Source organism: Suricata suricatta, chromosome 9, assembly GCF_006229205.1.
Source record: "Suricata suricatta isolate VVHF042 chromosome 9, meerkat_22Aug2017_6uvM2_HiC, whole genome shotgun sequence".
Classification (NCBI taxonomy): Eukaryota; Metazoa; Chordata; class Mammalia; order Carnivora; family Herpestidae; genus Suricata; species Suricata suricatta.
Genome location: NC_043708.1, coordinates 136,479,034 through 136,501,861, shown reverse-complemented (window position 1 = coordinate 136,501,861; position 22,828 = coordinate 136,479,034). Strand labels below are relative to the sequence as shown.

Here is a 22,828-nt window from a genome sequence, read left to right as displayed (position 1 = left end):
AGACTCCTGGTCCCAGCTCCCGCTGTGCCCACCCCGGCATCCTGGCCAGAGACGATAAGAAAAGGGTGGGGGTGACTGAAGCATCTCTGGGTGGATATGTTTTCATGCCCCAAATGCTCTGTAGTCGACACACCACGTCCACTGGAACAGTAATGGCTGAGGTCAGCTGTCTTGCAGGAGAACTTTGGAAGACAGGAACAAAACTTTGAGTCCCATTACAACGAGATTTTGGAAACACTCGCTCAAAAATACGAAGAAAAAATACACGCTCTAGGGGAGAAAAAGAAAGCGAAGCTGGAAGCCTTGTATGGACAACTGGTCAGCTGTGGGGAGAACCTGGATACGTGTAAGGAGCTCATGGAAACCATAGAGGAGATGTGCCACGAAGAGAAGGTTGACTTCATAAAGGTCAGTCGTGAGGTGAACTGGGATCGTGAACCGAAGGGACAGTGTGGCTGGGGTAGGTGACACGGTCCCCTCTCTGCCTGGAGGCGTCGCGGTTGACTTCTGTGGTCAGCATCCATGTGATTCCTGGGTGTTCACGATGGTGGGGCGGGCACCCACGTCCCTGGGCGCCCGGCCACCAGTGTCTGAGCGGACTCAGCGCGGCCGACCCCTTCCCTCCCCCGTTCCGCAGGGAACACCAGCCCTCGCTCCTCTGTCCCGCAGACCTGCCCCCTCGACGGGAGCTGAGCTTCAGCGGCGCTCTGAGAGTTTTCTGGTCCCTCAGATGGCCTCTTAGAGCTCTGAGGAGGAGGCAATCCAGGCCAAAAAGGCCAACTCCCCAGTGACAAGGGCACCAATTTTAAGTCTTTGTAAACTCAAATGTGCAAAAAAATATCCATTTCTTAATTTTCTTGAAATCCAATTAAATCTGAGCCCAAGGCCCCAGGCTCCCGGGCTGTGGGAATTTCAGTCTCAGTCAGAGCCGACGTCTCCTTCCTTCACCAAGTCCCGCAGGACTATGGGGACTATGGCCGGTTGTGGTGTCCAGGTGGGGAGGGCGGGGCCTTCAGCCTCCGGAGCTTCCCCGCTGCCAAAGATGGCCTCCACACTGCCCCTGCCCCTGGGGGGGCCCTCAGAGCCCAACCGCACTCCCTCCCCGCCCCGCTCGGCGGGTGGGGGGGGATGGGGGGGGACCCCTGACAGGCCGGGAAGCAAGTCCGCAGGCACCGCTAGCGCCTTCAGCACTCAGACCTTTGGAACCACTGGTCCCACAGCCTCGCTGTATCTCAGACATAATCCCGAACGTGCAGAAGGTGGTGTGTGTGAGCATGTTCTTCTCGCTGTTACTTGTGATGATGAAAAATTGGAAACAACCAACACGCCCATCACCAGAGGAATGGCTAAGGAAATGATGGCGTTCCCATTCCGTGAGCCGCGCTGCAGTCTTCCCAGCGGGTGGGCCAGAGGGCCCTTCGTGACGGGGCGCTTCCGTCGCGTCCCTGGGGAAGTGCAGTCGTCCGAGGAGACGCACAGGCGGCCTGGGAGTGGTTTTGTTAGTGGGGGGTAGGGCTGTCCTTTTTCTTTTCCCTAATTTCCAAATTGTAAAATGTGCTTATATCACGATATAGTTTGAAAAAGAAATTTATTTTCAAAATCAAATTTAGTGTTTTCTCCTTCTCCTCCTCGTTTTTAGGATGCCGTGGCTATGGCTGACAGGTAAGACTCTTGCTCTGACGCGTACTTTCTCTTCCTCCTCCGCATGTCACTAGATGCAACTCCACTTAGTTTTCCCGTCTGCCCCCGAGCTCCAGCAGCACTGGCTTCGGGGGGGGGATGATGCGGGTCACTAGGACCCGCTAGTACCGAATCTCAGACACCCCAGCCGGCGAGCCCGTGGCCAGGTCGCCCCCGTGAGCCCCTCCTTTCACCAGAAGGAGACAGGGTCCAGTGCCTCGCACGGCCCCGAGCCGCGCCAGGACCCAGACTGCGGACTGCGGAAAGCACACACGCTGCAGTCAGACGCCCACCAGTCTAGGACTCGCCTTCCTTGTCTAGAGACAGGGAGAGTTTTATAGGAATTAAGTGAGATAATGTCTGTAAAGCCACGTGCACACTGAAGGGTTAAGAAGCAAAGGACAGACCTGGTTTCAGAGCTGCCCCTGCTGCTGACAAGCCCTGTGACAGCCCGGAAGCAGGTGCAAGAAAGGTCACAGCCCCGTCCCCTGTCAGCAGCTTGAGTCCGCTCGGCCCCATGGAGCAGTGGGGCCTGGGCTGGCATGGGGCTGGAAGCTTCCGGGTCGGCACCTGAGAGGTCTTCTAGAGGGCGTAGACCTGGAGCTCTTAGGCACATGTCCCCCCCCAGAACCCCTCACTCCTACTCTTCTCCTCAAACGCACAAACCAACCCCCCCATCCCCACTGGGGACCCCCTGGGTCAGTCACCAAAGCAGTCAGCAGCCAGCAGCATGATAAGGAAATAAAAATTCAGACCAGCGGCCCTTCGCATTTATTACCAGCGACCCGCCTTGTAGACACACCCGGAGGGAGTGTGCCCCTCGTTCTTGCCAGTGTGTCTTTTTACCCCAACAGACTGGGGAAGTTCTTGAACACAGAGACAGACGTGGAGATCTCCGCGCAGCCCGACTTCGAAGACCAGACCTTGGACTTCTCTGATGTGGAGCAGCTCATGGGCTCCATTAACGCCATCCCAGGTGCAAATTTCGCCTGTGTGGACACTTCACGGAAAGTTCCGGGTCCCTGAGCTTTGAGTTAGAAATTTTGACGGCTAAAAAATCCCATAAAGATTTAGAAACAGGCTTTTTGTTTGGTTTGGTTTGGTTTTTTTCCTCTAACTCCATGTCTTCATAGCTCGTATGCAAGGCGAGAACAGCGGCTGACCTCCCCTGGGGGAGCGCCCACCCTCACTCTGCAGGGAGCCGGCCTCTGGCCCTGGGCAGCCCGGAAACGTGTTGTTCATAGCCTGCCCAGATTCCTAAAGCCCTATTCTCCTGCCTGAGTTACTCCAGGGCGGTGGCCCGAATCTTATTTACGTAGCACAGTGGCTGAGCGGTGAGCTGTAAGAGTCCCAGCCCTTCCCCTTCCGAGCTGTGTGACTCCAGACCACTTACCTAACTTCTCTGAGTCCGGGTTTCCTCGTCCACAAAACGGACATAATAAAGCCTCGGGGGGCTCTGGTGGGACTTGCGTGAGGCGGTGTGTGCACAGCACGTCACACGGTGCCAGGGAGCTCTCCCTGACGTCGTTGTCGGCGCCTTGGGGGCTCAGTTGGTTAAGCGTCCGACTCTTGGTTTCAGATCTTGACCTTGTGGTTCATGAGTTCAGGCCCGTGTTGGGCTGTGCCGACAGTGCAGAGCCTGCTTGGGATTCTCTCTCTGCCCCCCTCTCTGCCCCTCCCCTGCTCATTCTCTCTCAAAATAAATAACTAAACTTAAAAAATATTATTCTGATTGCTTATTTTTTTTTAAAAAAAGGTATTTTTTAAAATTTATTTTAAGAGTGTGTGTGTTGAGAGAGAGCGAGCGAGCAAACGGGAGGGGCAGAGAGGGAAGGAGAGAGACAGAGAATCGCAAGCAGGCCCCGCTTTATCAGCACAGGGCCCAGTGCTGGATGGGCTCAAAGTCACCGACTGTGAGTTCATGACCTGAGCTGAAATCAAGAGCCCAACGTTCAACTGACTGAGCCACCTACTGTGATTACTTATTTCTAAGAATAAAACTGAAATTTAACCCTTTTTTTTGACTGCTCACCTTTTCGTCACCAACACCCAACTACGTTGTAAAACGTTGTACATGTCATTTTAGGTTTTCCCTTTAAACAGACATGGTGTGAGATAGAAAGGGAATTTACTCTGTTTTGTAACCTGTGCCTTAAAGCATTTGTTTAACATTTATTCATTTTTGAGAGAGACAGAGTATGAGTCGGGGAGGGGCAGAGAGAGTGGGAGACACATAATCAGAAGCAGGCTCAGGCTCCAAGGTCTCAGCACAGAGCCCGACACGGGGCTCGAACTCACAGACCGTGAGATCATGACCTGAGCTGAAGTCAGACGTTTAACCGACTGAGCCACCCAGGTGCCCTAAAACCTGCTTTTTAATAAAAATTTTGATTAATATTTCTTATACTGCAAATCTTTCTATAACATCATTTTAATGGGTATATCCCTTAATTTGTTTACTTGATTCTCAACTGGACTGGATGCTGGGGTGTTTCTAGGTTTTTCACCGTTAGAAACCACACGGTACTGGACGTCCTCAATTGTAAATCTTGGAGGCTGTTCTTAGACTCATGGTTCACAGGGTGACCTCACTGAGCTTCGATGTCCGTTGGATGGTCCCTCCCCTTCCAGGGGGTGGTGCTGCCCAGACAATCAGGCCCGGGTGTTTGGAAGGAAAGGCACGATCACCCGAGTCAGTGCCTGAGAGATACCGACACTGCCCACTCCCCCCGCCCAGTCCAGGTCTCATACAGACCGTCACCTGGTGCCTCCTGGCAGATTGCCAACCCCAGGCCCTTCCTCTCTTCTCTCTGCGCCTCCTGCCCTTCCTGCTACGGGGCTGTCCCTTGAGAATATAGACGGGCACCCTCTGTACGTCCTGGACTTTGTCATTAGGTTCTTTCTCTTCCTCCCCTCCTTTGTCCCATGAGGACCTTCCAGGCCCTGGCCAGAGAGGGAAGGCTGAGCTGCGGCGAGGAAACACCTTCAGGTCTAGTTGTGCTCTTACCTGGACAGAGCAATGTCAAAATCAGAAGCCAGGGTTGTTCCTCAAAGCTTGGGCTGCGGGCAGGTGCCACCGAGCGAGAACGGTCCGTAGAGGAGAGACCAGGAGGCTGTCCTGGCTGTGTCTGAGTGTGGGGAGGCAGAGTATTAACCTACAGAGAATAAAAGAATTCACTCAAGGCGCCTGGGTGGCTCCGTCGGTTGAGCATCTGACTTCGGCTCAGGTCATGGTCTCACGGTTCGTGGGTTTGAGCCCCACGTGGGGCTCTGTGCTGACAGCTGGGATCCTGGAGCTGCTTCCTATTCTGTGTCTCTCTCTCTGCCCTTCCCTCACTCACACTCTGTCTAGTGTGTACTCTCTCGCTCTCTGTCTCTCAAAAATAAACAGTAAAAAACAAAAAAAGAAGGAACTCAGTAGGTAGATTCTCAAGGTGGTCCTCAGGGGCTCGTTTGGCCCAACCCAGTCTTCCCCATCATAACGAAGCCATGGCTGGCGGGCGGCGAGCTTTCCCGCTGAAGCTGCTGCTCTCCTTTTCGCTCCGGGGCTGCGGGCGGCACTGCCGCCGTCCTGGCTGCCTCGCCTCTGGGGATGGTGTGGAGGGGGTCAGAGGACCCGTGCCTACAGCAGGTCTTGCACCCCACCCCCCGGCCCGAGCCCGTCCCCGACCCCTCCTCCCCGGGCTTGCGTGGGTTTGTCAAGGCGGGAATGGACGTGCTGGGCGTCGCTTGCAGGCTCGTGATTAGGAGCTGTCACCTTCCTGGCTTTGTCCAGTCTGGCCAAAGCCCACGGATTCCTCAGGGGCCAGGAATCCCACGCCTCCCCTGGATGCTCCTCACGTGTTGCTTTTCTCCCTTTGCCTCGTGCAGCTCCTTCCGCTCCGGTGATAAACCCACAGGCCCCCAACTCGGCCACGGGCTCCTCCGTCCGCGTGTGCTGGAGCCTGCACTCCGAGGACACCGTGGAGAGCTACGTGCTGTCCTACCGGCCGGTGCAGGACGGCTCGCCTGGGAAGGGGCAAGCAGGTGAGGCTCCGCCAAGGTCACACGCTCTGAAACGGCCAAGGGCCCTCAGAGGCCGGGAGCAGTATCCCCGGTGATCGGAAGGACGGAGCTGGGGTGAATCTGCACATGCAGCTCCTTGGCGCCGTCATGATCCGGAACTACCTGGAATATGGGACACGGGCAGGGGACGTGGCAGAACGGCAGGTTGGGGCCTGCCTGGGGAGGGTACAAGGCCAGGCTCAGGTGTCTGGAGTGTAGGTGTAACCGTCGGGCCAGAGTTGTCCTTGGGATGAGTTGCTGGCGGCCTCTGTGTGCAGGAAGGTGGGGACGCCCCACCTTGAGGAGGCCTGGCTGGGCGGGTGAGGGTGGGCTGGCCCTTCTCAGAGCAACCTCGTGCCGGCGGAAGCTGGAGGATTAACCTGCAGACCCCCATGAGGGGTGAGGGGGCCTCTGCAGTCTGAAAGGGCTACCACTAGTCAGACCCACATGTGCAGGTTGAGCGCGCTCCTGGGAATGTCCCCGAGCCTCCAGGGTAGATGGCTCTGGGCCCATCCCCCCTCCCAGGGACAGGGAGCCGGCTGGTGTGGGGCTAGGCTGAGCATAGCTGCCTCCCCCCCACCCCACGTGAGAGATAAGCTATTCGCCTGTCGGGAAGAGAGGGCCTTGGGGATTTCCACGTCATGGACAAGGACACTAAGACCCGGAGAGAGATGAGCTGTCCCTGGGGACACAGTGGCTGATGGATGGCAGAGCACGGCAGGAGTCACGTCTGCAGGCTCCCTGCACAGAGCTCACTGCCACATCAGCCCAGGCAGGGGGAGGGTCTGAGAGCCGCAGGTGAGGGCAGATTTTCTGTGCAGGGACCAGGAAAGAAGGGGAATGCTTGAGAAAAGCAAGAGGAAGTTTAAGTGATGCTGGAGGAGGTCAGAATACGGTGAGCAGATGACGTGGGTGATCTGGACAAAGACTACAGAAGCCACAGTGGGAGAGGGAAGACTGTACAAGGGAAGTCAAGGGGGGCCTGGCTGGTTCAGTGGGTTGAATGTCCGACTCTTGATTTTGGCTCAGGTCATGATCCCAGGGTCGTGGAATCAAGCCCCTCATCAGACTCTGAGCCTCTACCCATCTTCCCTGCTTCCCTGCACTCTCCAAAAAGTTTTTAAAAATTATGAAAATAAATAAAACGGAGATCAGGGACGAAGAAGCCAGGTCTGATTAGCCACAGTCCGTGTCATGAATCATCCCTGTTGGCAGTCTCTGCAGACACACAGAAGAAGCCTTTGTGCTTGGATTATGTCATGGCAATCTGTGAAGATCTTTTCTTTTTTAATGTGTATTTATTTTGAGAGAGAGAGAGAGAGAGAGGGCGTAAGCAGAGGAGGGGTAGAGATAGAAGAAGAGAGGGAGAATTCCGAGCAGGCTTCACACTATCAGCATGGAGCCCGACACAGGGCTTTATCCTACAAACTGTGAGATCATGACCTGAGCTGAAATCAAGAGTCAGACGTTTAACCAACTGAGCCCCCCAGTGGCCCCTCTAGACCATCTTTTAAACGGGCCACTTTGTAATAAAGGAACTAATATCAGAGGGTGGGCTAATGAGTTATCACTGCCTTTCAAGAGTCTGGGGAGGTTTGGAGGTGTATCAGTTAGGATTTACTGTGTAACAACACCTTATCCTGCCCTGTTCCGCACATACATACACGACTTACTGGCTTAAAATGACAAACATGTTATTTCTTATAATCCTGTGAGTTGGTTGGACACTCTTCTGGTCTGGGCCAGCTTGGCTACATAGAGCTGGATGGTGTGGGATGGCCTTGCTTACAGATGGGGGGGTTCGGCAGGGATGGCTCGGGCCTCTGTCCACCAGGTCTCACCGTCGGCGAGCCTGGCTCGGGATGTTCACATGGAAACGGAAGGTGTTCCCAGCAGCAAGGAGACAAGCCCTGTGCACTAGCCTTCCCCAGGCCTCTGCCGGCATCATGTGTGCTGCTGTCTCATTGGCCGAAGCAAGTCACATGACTCAGCCCATCAAGGGATGACAGGAAAAAATGAACCTCTTGAAGGAGTAGCAAGTCACACAGAGGACGCATCCAGGGATGGGAGGAATTCCTGGCCCGTTCTGTGGTCTACTACAGGGAGATTCACACAACTGATCTGAAGCCACTGGGCCTATTTTTAGGGTTGAATTCTTGTCTTTTGTTTTTTTCCAGAGTTTACAATGACTGTCAAAGAAACATATTGCTCAGTGAGAAATCTTGTGCCAAATACCCAGTATGAATTTTGGGTCACGGCTCAGAACAGGGCTGGCCGCAGCCCCGCCAGCGAGCGTGCAGTGTACATGACCGGTAAGGGGGGCCACGGGGGCCCCGGCTTTCGAGGTGCGGCAGGACGCCTGCCTTCACGGGGACGGGCAGGAATGGCCGCCCGATTCTCTTTCACTTACTATACCAAACCGGTGTTCCGAGGACGGAAGCGACACTTGCTCAGAGTTGGGCTCAAAGAATCAGAAAGCACTGCTCACGCTCTCAGCCCTTTAGCCTTCCTGCCGCCTTCTGCTCCAGGAACCGTCTGAAAGGGCTTCCTGGGGTCTTAGGCCATGTGGGCGGCCGTGACAGAACACCGTAGACCGAGTGGCTCATAAATGACAGAAATTTAATTCTCATAGTTCTGGAAGCTGAAAGGGGCCTCTGTTTAAGGCACCAACATACTCGGTGCCTGATGCAAGGCCTTCTGGGGCCGCAGACGGCTGACTCTGTTTCGGCTGCGTCCACACACCACAGAAAGGGACCCACAGCTCCTCGTCATGTCCCAAAGGCCCCACCTACCGCCACACTGGGGAACAGGCTTCCCCACGTGGATTCGGGGGCGGGGGCGGGATGCAAATACTCGGTCTCTTGCACCTGCTTTCCTTTTTATTGCACTGAATGTCTTTTGTGGGCAGACAGCGGTCATGCTTGTTGGTCAGGCTCTGGACAAACTGTCCAGACAGGAGCAGATGGTCATTCCTCCCCCACTTTCCACACTAGCGCCCTCTCCTCCCGTCATAAAAAGCAACGCGATACGGAGCTGCGAAGAGGCCGCACTGATTTGCTGGGAGTCTGGGAACCTGAATCCCGTGGACTCGTACTCGGTGGAGCTGACCCAGGCGGAGACCCCTGAGGCCTCGGGGGTGACTGAGTGAGTCATTGTGACGGCCGGGGCGGGGGGAGGGCGATGACGCTTGACACAGTGACACAGCTCAGGATATGACGGGGTCTGCAGAGAAGGTCAGAGTTGGGAACCTTCATTTTGGGCTGCTTCGTTTTCATAGGAAGTTTCTTGAACACTATTACTGAAGGCGCGTGACCCGTGAGTAAATGGTTTAAACCTCGGGTTTGGTTTTCCACCCCAGCGGAGGCTCACCGCTCACTCATTCAGCAGTGGCGTGGGCCTGGGCCTGGGCCTGGGCTCTGGGAGACTTGACAGACAGATTCCCTTCCCTCTGGAGCTGTCGGGTGGGGGCAGATAGAAAACAAGAAAACAAATACATAAAGTACAAGGTGCTCTGAAGGAGAAAGAAACGTGAGAAGGAGGACGGGGTGAAGGGCGGACCTGTGTGGATGGAGAACACTGACATGGAGAGGAGACCTGCATGGCTGGGAAGGACTGAGCTCTGAGGAGAGCGGGTCAGCGGTGTGGCCCCGGGGCCGGAGCGAGCCAAGACCCCAGCAGTCCGGGAGCAGCCCCCACGTCCAGGGGTGCCCAGCGGCGGAGCACACAGTGCACCCACCTGGTACCAGAGAAAGGGAGGCGGCCGACTTGGTGTCAACTGTCGGGGAAGACAGATTCTCCTGTGCTCGGTGCTGGGCTGGGAGCCTGGCCGTCTATCCCGCGCACCCTCTGTTCCAGGTGGAACCCACGTGTCCACGGCCACATCAGGGCTGACCTTGGTGATTTACCTCTCGAGACACTCAGGAGTGGGGCAGGGGCGTGCAGTGGTTCTGGCCACCTGAACAATCCCGACTTCCTTGGCACTTTGTGTTGATACTCCAGGAGCACCTGACACCTGGGACCGTAATGATGGGCGTCACGGGGAGGCCGGTCGGTGACCTGGGTGACGTGGGGTAGTGCCTGCCCTCCCAGCACAGAACTAATCACCTTGAAGACGAGACAGAACTCCTTCCCAGGCTGGACCCCTCTCCTGCTTCTCTAGCTCGGGCCTCACCAGCTTCCCTCCATGTCTGGCTCCAGCAACCCTGGTCCCATTTACTTCCTCCTGCTTCCCGTGCTCCTTCCTGCCCTGGGCTGCTTCTGTGTAGGGGCCTCCTGTCCCTGTTTCACCCAGTTACGTGCAAGTCATTCTTGAGAGCTCAGCTCCAGATTCACCTCTCTGGCATCGTCACTCTGCAGCTGGCCGTCACCCTGCAGCTGGCCGTCACCACGGCCCGGTGACCAGCTTACATTTCCTCCCTGGCCGGCTTGCGGAGCGCCTCGCTACCCACCTGGACCGTGAGCTCTGTGAGGGCAGACGCCACAGTCAGCTTTCCCGGGAGCCTCCCCCTCCAGTGTCTGGGCCCCAAGGCGCTTGGTTAGTATTTATTGGACAAATGTGTGAAAGCGCCCCACCGGCCTGAAGCCGCAGCCTTCGGGACGCCCAGACGCCCAGGCCTCATCTGATGAGGGTGTAGTATCCGTAAACAGGCTTCTCTTTTCCCCTGGACTGAAAGGGACTTAGCAAATTGCAGGACAAGACAGACAGCGGCCAGGACAGGCTTGTATTCCTGCGCGGTAGGATTGCGGTGAGCTGGGCCCCCAGGGGGCGTGCGCTTCCAGCTCCCGCGGAGCCGCCTGTTCCTACACACAGCCCCGGGGCCCGCTCCAGGCCCAGGCCGGGCTGGGGTGGGTGGCGCTCAGCCCCTGCCCTGAGAGCTGCTGACCTGTCAGACAGCCGGGGGCACCGCGGGGGGCAGATGCCAGGCGTGGTGCCCGGTGCCGGGGACACGGGGTCGGGAGCCCCGAGGGCAGGGGGCCACAGACACAAGGAGTAGCATCGAAGAGGGAAGCGGGCCCGCGGGAGGAAACCCGCCGGCTGTGTCGGTTCGGAGGCTGGGGGTGCGAGGGCGAGTTTCATATCCCAGCTTGAAAGGGAGGCCCCGCACTGGGGCCGGGCCGCCCGGGCCGCGCCTCGTGACTGAGGCTCCCCTTCTCTGCCCAGGTCGGTTGTGGGCATCCCAACGTGCGAGGCCCTGGTGCAGCTGCAGCCGCGGCAGCGCTACACCATCTACGTGCGAGCCCTCAGCGTGGGGGGCCCCAGCGCCAGGAGCGACCCCGTGACGGTCTGCACCGCAGGTACGTGCCCGGGCCGCACGCCCTCTGGACCCTCGGGGAGCCACTTTGCTGCAGACCAGCGCTGCACGACTTTTCTGGAAAATAGCCCAAGTCAAGCTCTGCCACTCTCCCCCCTTGCGTGCTCATTCTCTCTCCCTCTGAAATACATAAAATAGAAGAAAAGAGTGTATTTGTGAAAACCTTAAATGAACACAAATCAGCAAAAACCATTATAGATTCAGAAATGACCCTCGTTTGGAACCGGCGAGCTGGCAGTGAGGGCCCCGGGTTGCGCCGGTTCGAGGCCTGCCCCTTCCCAGTGAGGCGCACAGCTGTGACATTTCCAGCAGCGTCAAACTGTGAAAATAATTGTGAACGGCTTGACGGCGACGCTTGCACCCAGGTGTGAGACGAGAGAAGTGACAGAATAGGAACGCGACAGAAAGGAACTTGGCTAAGTCGCCGCGATGGGGAACGAGTTACTGTGTTCCCAAATAACGGGTATTTTTTTACTCAATACTTTTTTTATTAAATTTTTTATTCAATCGATTCTGTACCACTTTTCGATGAGCCTGTTTTAACCACGATTTGGGGATGGCTGCAATCTCCCTGCCTCTCTGCCACCGCCCTCATTGAAGTGTTGAATCCCACTTCCCTTTGTCAGACTGGCCGTCCACCTCCTCAGTTCCTGTTTCCCGTGGCAGGCAGGTTAGGAATTCCTGTCCGCAAGCAGGCACTCAGCCTCCCAGCAAGAGCAAGGCCCGTGGGGTCAGAGGGATTTGGGGGTTCAAATTTGAGTTCCGTCATTGCCAGTTGATTTAAAAATTTGTTTAATGTTTTTTATTTATTTTTGAGAGACAGAGAGAAATAGCGTGAGCAGGGGAGGGAGAGATACAGAATTTGAAGCGGCTCCAGGCTCTGAGCTGGCAGCACAGAGCCCGATGCGGGGCGTGAACCCACAAACCGTGAGATCATGACCTGAGTGGAAGTCGGACACTTAACCGACTGAGCCACCCAGGCGCCCCCAGCCAGTTGCTTTTTTTAAAAGTTCATTTATTTTGAGAGAGAGTGGGAGGGGCAGAGTGAGGGAGACCCAGAGTCCCAAGCAGGCCTTCACCATCAATGCAGAGCCCATCAGGGGGCTCAAACCCGTGAACCACGAGATCATGTCCTGGGCCGAGTCACCCGCCAGGTGATTACTTTTACACCACCTGGTGCTGAGTTTTCTCCTCCGCTGGTGGAAACAATAACGCGGTCCCGAGGGTAATTGTGCGGCGGGAGCGGGGGAAGCCATGCAGACCGCTAGGTGGGGCGAGGCCCGAGGCCCCGGGGCTTCCAACGCGCTCACTGCCGCTGCGGACCTGGCGGGGACCTCGCGGGGCCTGGCTGGGCCTCCAGGTGTGTCTCGCCCGCACAGGCAGCTACTTTCACCTGGACCAGCGCACCTGCCACCCCGGGCTCACCGTCTCCGAGGACGGGTTCACGGTCGTGCGGAGCGAAAGGAAAACCCCAGCAAAGGAGCTGCTCCCCAGCTACACCCGGTTCACCAGGTACTTCACCGGCCGCTCTCTAGAACAATCTGTGAACCGCCCTCATAACACGTTGTTGGTTAAATAAAAAGTGGGTTATGATAGACCTTGAAGAGGTCCCAGGGGTCTGGGGCGGGGGAGGGGAGGCCGGGAGCTGGAGCGGGGGAAGGGCCTGGCTGGGTGGGCTGAAGACACCTGTTGTGGCTTCCGAGGTGGGGTCCTGGCCGCCGAGCTGGGGGAGTCGGACCCCGACGCCACGGTGAGGGGCGCTGGCGGGTGTCGGGGAGCAGAAAGAAGGAGGGCTCAGTGCTGGGTGCGCGCTCCTCTCATACCCGTGACAACTTATCTAAAAACCCCTGACGAAAGCCGGCGGGGGGAGGGGGGGGAGGTAGCCTGTGCGGAGTCGGTGAGGGGGTTGCGCTGAGGGAGGGGCGGCCTCCAAAAGATGTGCGCCGTCCGTCTAGAAATGTAGCTATTTCCAAACCTTGGTGCTCAGTTCAGTTGGAACAATTTATTTATGCCTCACTTCTTTCCAAATACTTAAAGAAGAGGAAACGCGAGGGGCAGATCTGCACCACTGCAGAAGTCCAAGCAATGGGAGAAAAAGAACACAGATAGGTGACCGCCAAGGGCTCATTCATTTCCATGGTTACACATCACAGGTGACTCTCAGCTTCCTGGTCGGTCCGGACAAGAAGTTCTCGGCTGGTTGGTTTAGAGTCGGGAGGATCTTCGGAGGAGGCAAAGGGGCTCTCCGTGGGGCTGCTAGGGCAGGGATGGAAGCTTCACCCAGGGGCCCCTGGGGGGCTCAGTCGGTTGAGTGTCCGTCCCGAGTCCTTTTCTTTTTTTTATGAGCAAGTGAACCAAATCTTTATTTTTGTTACTAAAAAATACAGGCCTGCGCCAACGGCTGGCATCGCCCTCCGGCGCCGTCAGGCTCGGGTCCCCCAGTCACACGCGCTTCCACTTGTCTAAACCCAGGTGTTTTGCGGTCATGGGGAATCTCATTCCAGTCCGAGGGCGCCATTACTGGGAGGTGGAGGTGGACCAGAGGTCGGACTACACGGTGGGTGTGGCCTTCGAGGATGTCCCTAAGCAGGAGGACCTGGGAGCAAACCGCCTGTCTTGGTGCATGAGGCACAGATTTGCATCGTCACGGTAAAGTAAAGTCTGGATGCCCGATCCTAACCTTGGCTTTGAAATGGGACAGCGAGAGGCTGTGCTAGCGGCGATGGAGGCCTATCCTAAGATATTCTAAGCTAGCTCAGGGCTCTTTTCCAGCCCTTTCCCGAACGTCCAGGTGAGAAGCAGAGGAGCCACTTTGCACACTTCTCTCTCAGACAGCAACAGCCAAAATTCGTGGGGAGCTGCTCTGTGCCCAGCACCGTTCCACGCGCTTGCACGCACTGTCCTGTTTCCTTCTCACAACTGAGCTTCCCCACTTGAGGAGTAAGCGGTGCCTCACAGCAGTGGGAGAACCCATCCAGCGTAGGCTTCTGGAGTTTGGAAGCCAGTCCAGGCGGTCCGGCTCCAAACAGCATTCTTAGCCGCTACGGGGTTGGCCTTCCATTCATGCTCAGTCTGGGTTATTAAATGGATACAGTTTGATCTGAACCCTCAATTCCATCTTTGTGAACAGGCAGCAGCTTGATAGTCATGGCTAATTCTGGTTTGCCTCCGCTGCTAAGCACTCTGTCCTCCACGCATGGATTAGTTCTAGAAAGCTGGGAAAACCCGATGAGACTTAGGAAGCCATTGTTACAACCTCCTCTCACCTCAAAAGTGACAAAAATTCACACCATTTCCCCAGCACCTCCTGTACCACGGGGCCTCCGACCCTCGTCGGCTTGCTGTGCCCTGTTAATGTCTGAGCCCGTGGTCTCTGCCAGGGGACCTCCATCGTGGTTAAACACGGCCTGTCGTGCCCGCGTACACGTGGGCAGACCAACTTCCCCCCGTAAGATAGCTGGCCCGGAACGGACTCGACTAAACCTCAGACTGGCTGAGGAACACAGGAAATAGTAGGCGCTGAGCCACAGTTGATTTGGAGATTCTCTGCCTGACGTGTAATAGGGCTAAAATCAAAGTGGCCTCTCCTAGAGAGGTAAGAACGAAGGGCAGAGGAGAACGGGGAGAATAAAGGAAGGGTAGGGGTCTGTGCGGTGGGAGGGCTGGGTGTTCAGAAGTCAGAAGATGGAAACGTGAGAGCATGAAAACAGACAGGCAGAAAGCCAAGCACTAGGCCTAGCAGCTTCCGGGGCCCCGCCTGGGAACGACCCAGGACAGACAGTTCCGAGAGGGGGACGAGGACAGGGAGCCTAGCTGACGCGCAGTTTGCGCTTCTGTCTGATGCTGTGGGGGGAGGGAGGTGGGGGGAAGGGCTCACCTGGCTTCTGGGGGCTGCTTAGCCAAGGAAGGGGGAGCTGCGGGGAAGATGAGGGAGCGGGCTGGAGCCGGGGCGCTCTGACAGCCACGCGGTGTTCCCAGCGCTCCTCCCCGGCGTGTGGCCCAGCGTGCCGGCGCCGCGCAGACGTCTGTAGGTAGCAGGGGCAGCAAGTTCCCGGGGCGGCTTTGGGTTCCGGCCACTTTTTCAAAGCACCCAGGCTACAGAGCACAGGGAGAGGGTGCTGGGCGAGGCCGCGAGGAGCAGTGACGGGCCCGGCAGCCCTGCAGAGTCTGAAGGTCTACGGATTGGGCCTGAGTACCCGTGCACAGATTATGCAAAAGGCACATTTTACTTCATGAAAGATCATGAGGCTCCCTGTCTCAAACGTCTTTATTACAAAGCCTTTATACATCTGAACCTTAGAATCCAAAATTTTAAAACACTATTTCTAGACAAACTTTGATGCAGGAAGACTGTACGTTACCATACATGAATTTCTCAGGTGAAGAGACTGTTCAAAAATAAATGGAGTTTAAAAAGAGAAGTCTCTTAGCACACATTTTAGAAAAGAGATAGTTTTGGAAATGAACTGTTACTCTGGTAGTCAATTAATTAAAAAAAAATAACACGATCGTAGCATGATTTGAGAACTAATAAGAAATGTTCTAGAAGTAGCCCATCTACAGAATTTCTGAAGCTGTGTCATATCAACGTTTAACTTTCAGGCATAAGTATGAGTTCCTGCACAACCAGGCGACCCCAGATATACGAATAACTGTCTCCCCGAGGAAGATCGGCATTCTATTAGACTATGAAAACTCAAAACTGTCATTTTTCAATGTGGACATTTCTCAGCATCTGTACACATTTAGTTGTCAGCTTCACCAATTTGTGCATCCCTGTTTTTCTTTGGAAAAGCCTGGGTGTCTGAAGATCCATAATGGCATTTCAATGCCAAAGCACGTCACTTTCTACTTCTGATACCAGCTCCCTCTTTTCTGTACCCTTCCCCCTCAGCCAGCCACCCTTAGCTGGTTGAACTTGGCATTCAAGCACGGATCCTAGTCCTGTGCGCTGCCACCTGTCTGATGTTAGGTTAGTCCCCACCAGGCCCAGCTCAGACAAAACGAACTCTGACGTTTTTCAAGTGGTCAAACTGTACGGGTGTGTTTGTTTGTATGCAAAGTATCTGAATGTCCAAGGCCTACAGAGCTTGGGGGCGGGGGCAAGGGAGGGAGAGTTACACAAGTATTGGTGGCTGCGGCCCCCCCACGCCCCGGAAGGACATCTCGCTGGACCGCCGGGAAGAGACCCGAGAAGGCCAGGGGCCGTGCACAGAGAAGCCGTCTGTGTCCCGGGAGTTACCGCACTGTGATGAGCTTCCCCCCACCGGGCACTGTGTAACCCTCCCCGCCTGCACAGACCTTTGTCCCACACTCTGAAACGACCTCCACTGCGCGCACTTCCGTGAAGGCAGGGACAGTCTGTCTTGTTCGTCATTCGGTCCCTGAGGGCTAACATGTAACAAACAGTCCGCACCAAATACCGAATAAATCAGGGTCTTCTTCATCCAGCCACTGTCCTGGGGCTCTCGCTGCCCTCCACGTGAGGGGCGGCTGAGGGACAGCGGGGCTCTCTCCAGACGACAGCAAAGGACACACGGGGGCGGGGGTGGGTGCAGACGGAGAGGAGGCCGTCTGAAGGAACAAAGGGCACCTGCGGCTCGATGGCAAGACTGGGCCGCATGGGACACTCGCGACTACACACTTCACGTCCCCAAGCGGCGTACGCGGGAACGTGGCACTGTCCTTCCATCGGAGAGGGGGTGGGGCGGGGGGGGGATAAAGCAGGGGAGACAGAGCAGGTTAGTCATAACTGATTCTAGGGACTGGCCTGTAACGTAGAGAACCAGATTGGAGATCAAAAGACCTAGATTTGGTTGATCCTCTGTAGCTACTTTGCGAAGGGTCACATGATCTCCCAGAGCTCCCGAGTCCCTTTAAACAAAGAAATAGTACTAGTCTCAAAGGACCGAGAGATCTAATGACCAACACAATCGCACACAAGATGGGACGTAGGGCAAATGCACAGCAGCTTCGGGAGAGAAAAGGTCACCCGCCAAAGGGGAACGCTGAGCTGGGCACCTGTCTGTGGAGTGGCCCCGGGCCAGCAGCTCCGGGGCTCCCGCCTCTGCTCTGGTGCTGTCCTGTGACCCCAGCACCGGCCCCGCCACCCCCGGCTTCCCGGTTCTCCGCGCGGGGCTCCGTTTACCCCGTCCTCAAGCCCGCCCGTGCAGGCAGAGAGTCGGGGACCCCGCTGTGTCTCGAGCCCCCACGTGCGGGCACGCAGCCGGGGGCCCACCTGTGAAGTTCTCAGACATCGTCCCGCTCTGCCCCACGGACGCCTCTCTGCACAGCTACGCTCCGTATCTCACCACTCATGGTTTCGTGGGACCTGTGAGTTCTGTGACTCTAACACTTTCAGGTTTTCCAGCACAGAGTCTGATGTGATGAACGCCTCTCATCTCCTGTCTCAACAGCCTGCCTGTTGATAGAAACGGCGGCTCAGATTCCTGAATTAACAACCTGACAGTCTTACAGCTCGTCTCTCCCTCCCTCCCTCCCTCCCGCTCGCTCGCTCGCTCCCCCTCTCCCTCTCTCTTTCTCTCACACACACACACACCTGCTCCGTCAAGCTGGATCCCTACCCTGACAAAAGGAAGGTACAGTCGATGTAAACCCAGAGAAGGTTCAAGTTACAAACAGAAAATACATACGTGTATATTCAAAACTGATCCTCGCCACTGAAACACAAACTACCAGGCAGGAAGTGAGCGATCACAGATAGGGCGAGTTTGAATTCCGCTTTCTAAAGGCTTTATGGAATATTTCACATGTACTACGAACATGGATAAAATGATAAAAAACCCAACACCTGTAAGGTCTGAGTAAAAGTTCTATTGACCAAGAAAAAACCATCCAGAATGTGTGTTGACGTATAAAATCCACTGACTGTAAATGAAGCAGATGACCAACTTACAGCACCACAATCCTTCAGCGCAGTGGTTTCGTTTTAACATGTTTCTTCTACAAGAAGAAAACACAAGTCTAGAACAGAACCACAAAACCTCCTTTCTGTAAAATATTCCAGTTAGGACCTAAACTACTATGAATAATGGGCTGAAACCAAATTTCAACAAGGGGCAGGATTTACCTCAAGGCCATGTTCACCTGCAACCTGCTGATGTATCTGTTAAAAAACAAAACAGAACAGATTAAAAAGTCAGAACCTTGTAGCCACAATTCCTAACACTGCATGTGAAACAAAAGATACGGATCTGTTCTTTTCCTCGCTTTCCCTAGATAACTTTCTAACTCTGAGTACGTTGTTAACATCAACTTTGGCTTCCCTCAACAAAGGGGAAAGAGAATATGTAAAATAACCACAGAGTCTTAGTGTAATTCAGAATAATCAGAATTTAAGGCACCCTTAGATGCGACGGGAAAGTTGGTCCGAGACGCTGGTTTCCGGTAAAATGAAATTGCCTTTTATTTGGAAAAGTGTATGTTTAATAATTGACTTCCTGCTGATTCTGACAATGATACACAGTCGCTTGTGCACACCCAATGAAATCCGTCTGAAGCCCATGCTTGGTGGTCGTATAAAGCAGAGCGGTCGCACGGGCCATGAGGCCTTTTCCTTAATGCTGCTCATCCGCTCATAACCTTACAGGGCCCGCACCCGGGCAGCTGCCCACAGCACAGGTCACCAGGACGTGGCGTTCTGTAAACGAGACGCACCTGTCTCTGCCCAAGGAGCCTCAGCACCCGAGAACTCGCTGCAGCCGCTGAAGGCTGCACTGCGGGAAAGGTCCCGGCCTCCACGTTCCAACAACCTCCCCAATTTCCAGCCACCTTCCTATCAGTCAGCAGGGGAAGCCTCGTGGGTTCACTGCCTTCTCCCCTCCTTTCTAACCTCTCAATTTACTGTTCCCGTTTTCCACAGCAAGACCGCACGATGGGTGTAAATGCTGTTGGTAGATTAGTAGGTCTTGAATTTATTTTGTAAACAAGACCTGTTCTATCTACCTTTTCATGTAGGAGGCTAAGAGCAGAGTCGGCCTGACTTCAAGGACTCTCTTTTCTTAGTCTCCAGAAGACTAAGTCCAGCTTTTAAAACACTGTCCTCTAGCGTGTCAAGACACGAAAGGAATGATCAGTGATTACTTTAGATAATGAATTACTTTTCAAGCGTTCAGAGGTTTGAACTCTTAACATGTGAGTGCTTCACTTGTATCGATGGTTAAGGAATCTAAACGGAACACGAGAGTTCTTCGTTTGGGAAGAAGACTCCGGCCCGGCGGAATCTTCTGTCAGCAAGTCTCCTGGAAGGAGCGTGACGATGAGCCGGGCACGAGGCCCCAGGTCAGTAATTATTTAAGAGCTGCTACCGCACACGCGCTAGTTCGTGTCACGCATGTCATGTTCTATCACTTCACCGCTTGTTTTCTGCTCTTCCCGGCCCCGGAAAAACATTAAGCCGGATTCACCGATTGATGCTTTTCATTCGCTCTCCCGACTTTGACAGATTTGGGTTTTTCTGCCCTATTTCCACCTTAACCAAATTCTGGTGGAAGTAAACCATCTTTGATTTGGATTACAATTCAGCTACACAGCTTGCAGCTCAAACACCAGGCAGGCGCTCAGATACAGCCAATAAAGATGCTTTTGTAGTATGAACTTGGATTCTAATTTTGCTGTCTCCCCCATGCTCATTCCTAGGGCTACATGGGGGCTTAAGAGAGGGCCCTAAATTTAAAAAGACTGGATTGGAGACAAGAATGTAATCCACTGGGAAACAATCCACAGTGACTATAATTCACTGGAAAGCAACCAGTCAACAAAGTTGAGGTCTCCCAGCCGCGCATGTTAACAAGCCAGGAATGCAGTTTTTAGAGATGGGTTTCCTGAGTGCCATCATTGCTTCTCGGTAAACCTGCCCTATGTTCTCCACTCAGAAAGAGGCCTACCCCCCGACTTCTTTTCTATCCTCGACATCCGCCCAATTTCGGGGTAGAAGGACAGGGGGAGACGGAAAACAAGAGAAGCACTACCCGAAAGTAAGGACAGACCTCCAAAGAAAGGTACGAGTTACCTGAGACCGTCTTTTATGGGATTCACAATTTATAAACGAGCCACAGATCCACAGGTACCTGGAACGGGCCCCCCCTTTCTGCCCCACCTGTGCCTGTATAGCTCAAAGGTCACTTCCGGGAAGCACTTCCTAACCCCTCCCAGGCCGAGTGAAGGGGCACATACTCACCTCCCCTTGAACACTTCAGTGCATGCTGCAACCACCGACTTGGATCTGCTCCGCTTAACTGTATGCAGACCAAAGGGGGGAACCGTCTCTTCATAATCTCTGATCAGAACACGGAAGCGATGGCACTCTGCTTTCGAAGAGCTCACACCCCTGAAAAGGGATAAGAGGCATCAGACTATCTTCCAGATTAAAAGGAAATCTCTTCATCAGAAGGCGAAGCACTTCCATAGGGCGCCTGGGTGGCTCAGTCGGTTAAGTATCCGACTCTGATTTCTGCTCACGTCATGACCTCACCCACAGCTGGGCTCCACACTCACATGGAGCCTACTTAGGCTTCTCTCTCTCTTCCTCTTTCTCTCTCTCTCAAAAAAGAAAAAAAAAAAAAAGCAGAGCACTCTCAAATTGTGTGTTGGACGAGTGAGGAGAGGGGGATAAAAAACAGATTCTCAAGCTTTCTTCTGTCCCAATACACCTGAGGGATCTGCCAAAGGACCCTGTAACTGTGACTTCAAACTTGGGGAGGGGAGGGGGAGGGCTTATGGGAATCTGAGGTGTGAGGAAGATGGGGTTTAGCATGCTTCTTACCCCGGAAAGAGATCTGTAACACATTTAATAGTTATTATAGTTTTGATTATTCCTGAGAGCGCCCAAAATCTACAACCTATGTATTTTAAATGTCCTGAAACATCAATCTGGTTTATATGTTTGGAGGCTGATGAGTGAAGTTACGCCTTAGCCCTGACATCACACCACACGGTGACTCTCTAATGGTCTTAGAATCCAAGACCTTCGGGGCACCTGGGTGGCTCAGTTGGTTAAGCCTCCGGCTTCGGCTCAGGTCAAATCTCGCGTTCCTGGGTTCGAGCCCCACGTCGGGCTCTGTGCTGACAGCTAGCTCAGAGCCTGGAGCCTGCTTTTGGTTCTGTGTCTCCTTCTCTCTCTGCCCCTCCCCCTCTCATGCTCTGTCTTTGTATCAAAAATAAATAAAACATTAAAAAAAAACAGGTCATACCTTCTCAAATGTCAAGTGGTTTTAAAAAGTCATTTTATGGGAGAGACTTCCTCACCCCCCTCCCTCTAAATTTTAGCCAAACTTCTGTATCAGATATAGGGGGGAAATATAATATGTATGGAGGCACCTGTCATTCTTGAAATTTCATCCTTTTCTAAAAAGTTTATGAAATTTTCAGATCCTAGGCTTCGTTTTTTAAATTGGAAAAATATGTTCCCAGCCCTTCAAAGAACCTCAGGCCAACCTCCCCCGAATAACCATATATAACTATCTACCAAGGATTTCTGTAAAGTATAAGGCATTTTAAACACCTACTCATGTAATAATAATGAATTCAATAGCGGGTACGTTTCTGTGCAGTTACTAATCCACTGAAAAGTCTCAAGTTCTAGAAGCGAGAGAAGGGAGATGTAGACTGCAGCCTGCTGTGGTCACTGATGGAAGACGAGCAACAGCTCAACGGTCCAGGGGAGTGAGTGAAACAGAAAACTGCCTACAGGGGCGCCTGGGTGGCTCCGTCGGTTGAACCCCCTACTTGGGCTCAGGTCATGATCTCACGGCTGGTGAGTTCCAGCCCAGCCTCAGCCTCCGTGCCGACAGCTCGGAACTGCGAGCCGGCTTCAGATTCTGTGTCTTGGTCTCTCTCTGGCCCACACCCACCCCCCTCATGCTGTCTTTTTCACTCTCTCGAGAATAAACATTAACATTTTTAAAGTAAAAAATAGTAATAAGTAAATAAATGACACATTTCTAACTCCTGACTCTCAGCCTGCCTCCTCTCCCTACGCTTCAATCATAAACTGAACCGCGGGGGATGATCCACATGGCTGGCTCTCCTCCGACACCGAATGACTTCGCGGGCCGACTCAGGAAGTTTGAGAATCACCCGCCGTGTGTGTATGTTTTCAAATTGATGCAACAGGTCTTCCTGCCTCCAGCAGGATCCCCGATTCAGAACGTCTGGTTGTGCGCAGGCCCTCGAGTCCCATCCCTTAAGTGACCCCTTATGTTAAATTCACCTACTGAATTATTTTTCCTTAAACTTTACTTCTGCCTTCCACATATATCCCCACCGCAGCTCTGTGAATCACCAAGCTTGTTTTTTAGACGAGGTCGAAAAAGCTGAGCAAGAGTTAGGAATGAGACGCTGGGTGACGAGGACCCCGCGACAGACACGCCGACCTCTCACCTCTACTCCGGGTCCCCGCCATGCTCCCCAAACCAAACCCGACACGCCAGCCAGCGTGCCCACTAGGACGATCCTGTCGCCCGCCCGGCTCGTGGCCGGAGACTAGCTCTGCGCCACAACCGCTCCCAGCCCTCCCGGATCTGATCCCGGTAACAACTCCACTGTCCTTCCGGCGGGAAAGAGCTCCTTCCGGTTTCCGGGTGTGGGGAGGAAGTCCCTCCCCCTACGCACAGCGTAACAGAGCGAGACGCCCAGCGGAGGTGAGGCTCTGGCGCGGAGGATGGGTCGGAGGGACGCCAGGGCTGGAGGTCGCTGTTGCTATGTCCCGGGCCTTGGAGAGTGGGGACGGGGCGGGGACAGGACGGGGCGGGGACAGGACGGGGCGCGGCCTG

General features: G+C 54.4%; 1 protein-coding gene and 1 non-coding gene across 2 annotated transcripts in view; one reads left to right on the top strand and one right to left on the bottom strand.

Moving 5' to 3' along the window:
• Positions 1 to 16,486, top strand: part of FSD2 (fibronectin type III and SPRY domain containing 2) — a gene marked incomplete at its 5' end in the record, with an annotated part of 30,878 nt that extends 14,392 nt beyond the window's left edge. The window contains 10 exon segments of the mRNA XM_029952304.1: positions 178 to 408; positions 1,640 to 1,662; positions 2,535 to 2,656; positions 5,551 to 5,706; positions 7,902 to 8,036; positions 8,718 to 8,868; positions 10,886 to 11,019; positions 12,416 to 12,548; positions 13,509 to 13,685; positions 15,639 to 16,486. Of these exon segments, the coding sequence (XP_029808164.1) occupies positions 178 to 408; positions 1,640 to 1,662; positions 2,535 to 2,656; positions 5,551 to 5,706; positions 7,902 to 8,036; positions 8,718 to 8,868; positions 10,886 to 11,019; positions 12,416 to 12,548; positions 13,509 to 13,685; positions 15,639 to 15,894 (1,518 nt within the window).
• Positions 16,487 to 18,941: 2,455 nt separating this feature from the next.
• On the bottom strand, positions 18,942 to 19,068 carry LOC115303237. The gene has a single exon (XR_003913929.1).
• Between the last annotated feature and the right edge of the window lie 3,760 nt (positions 19,069 to 22,828).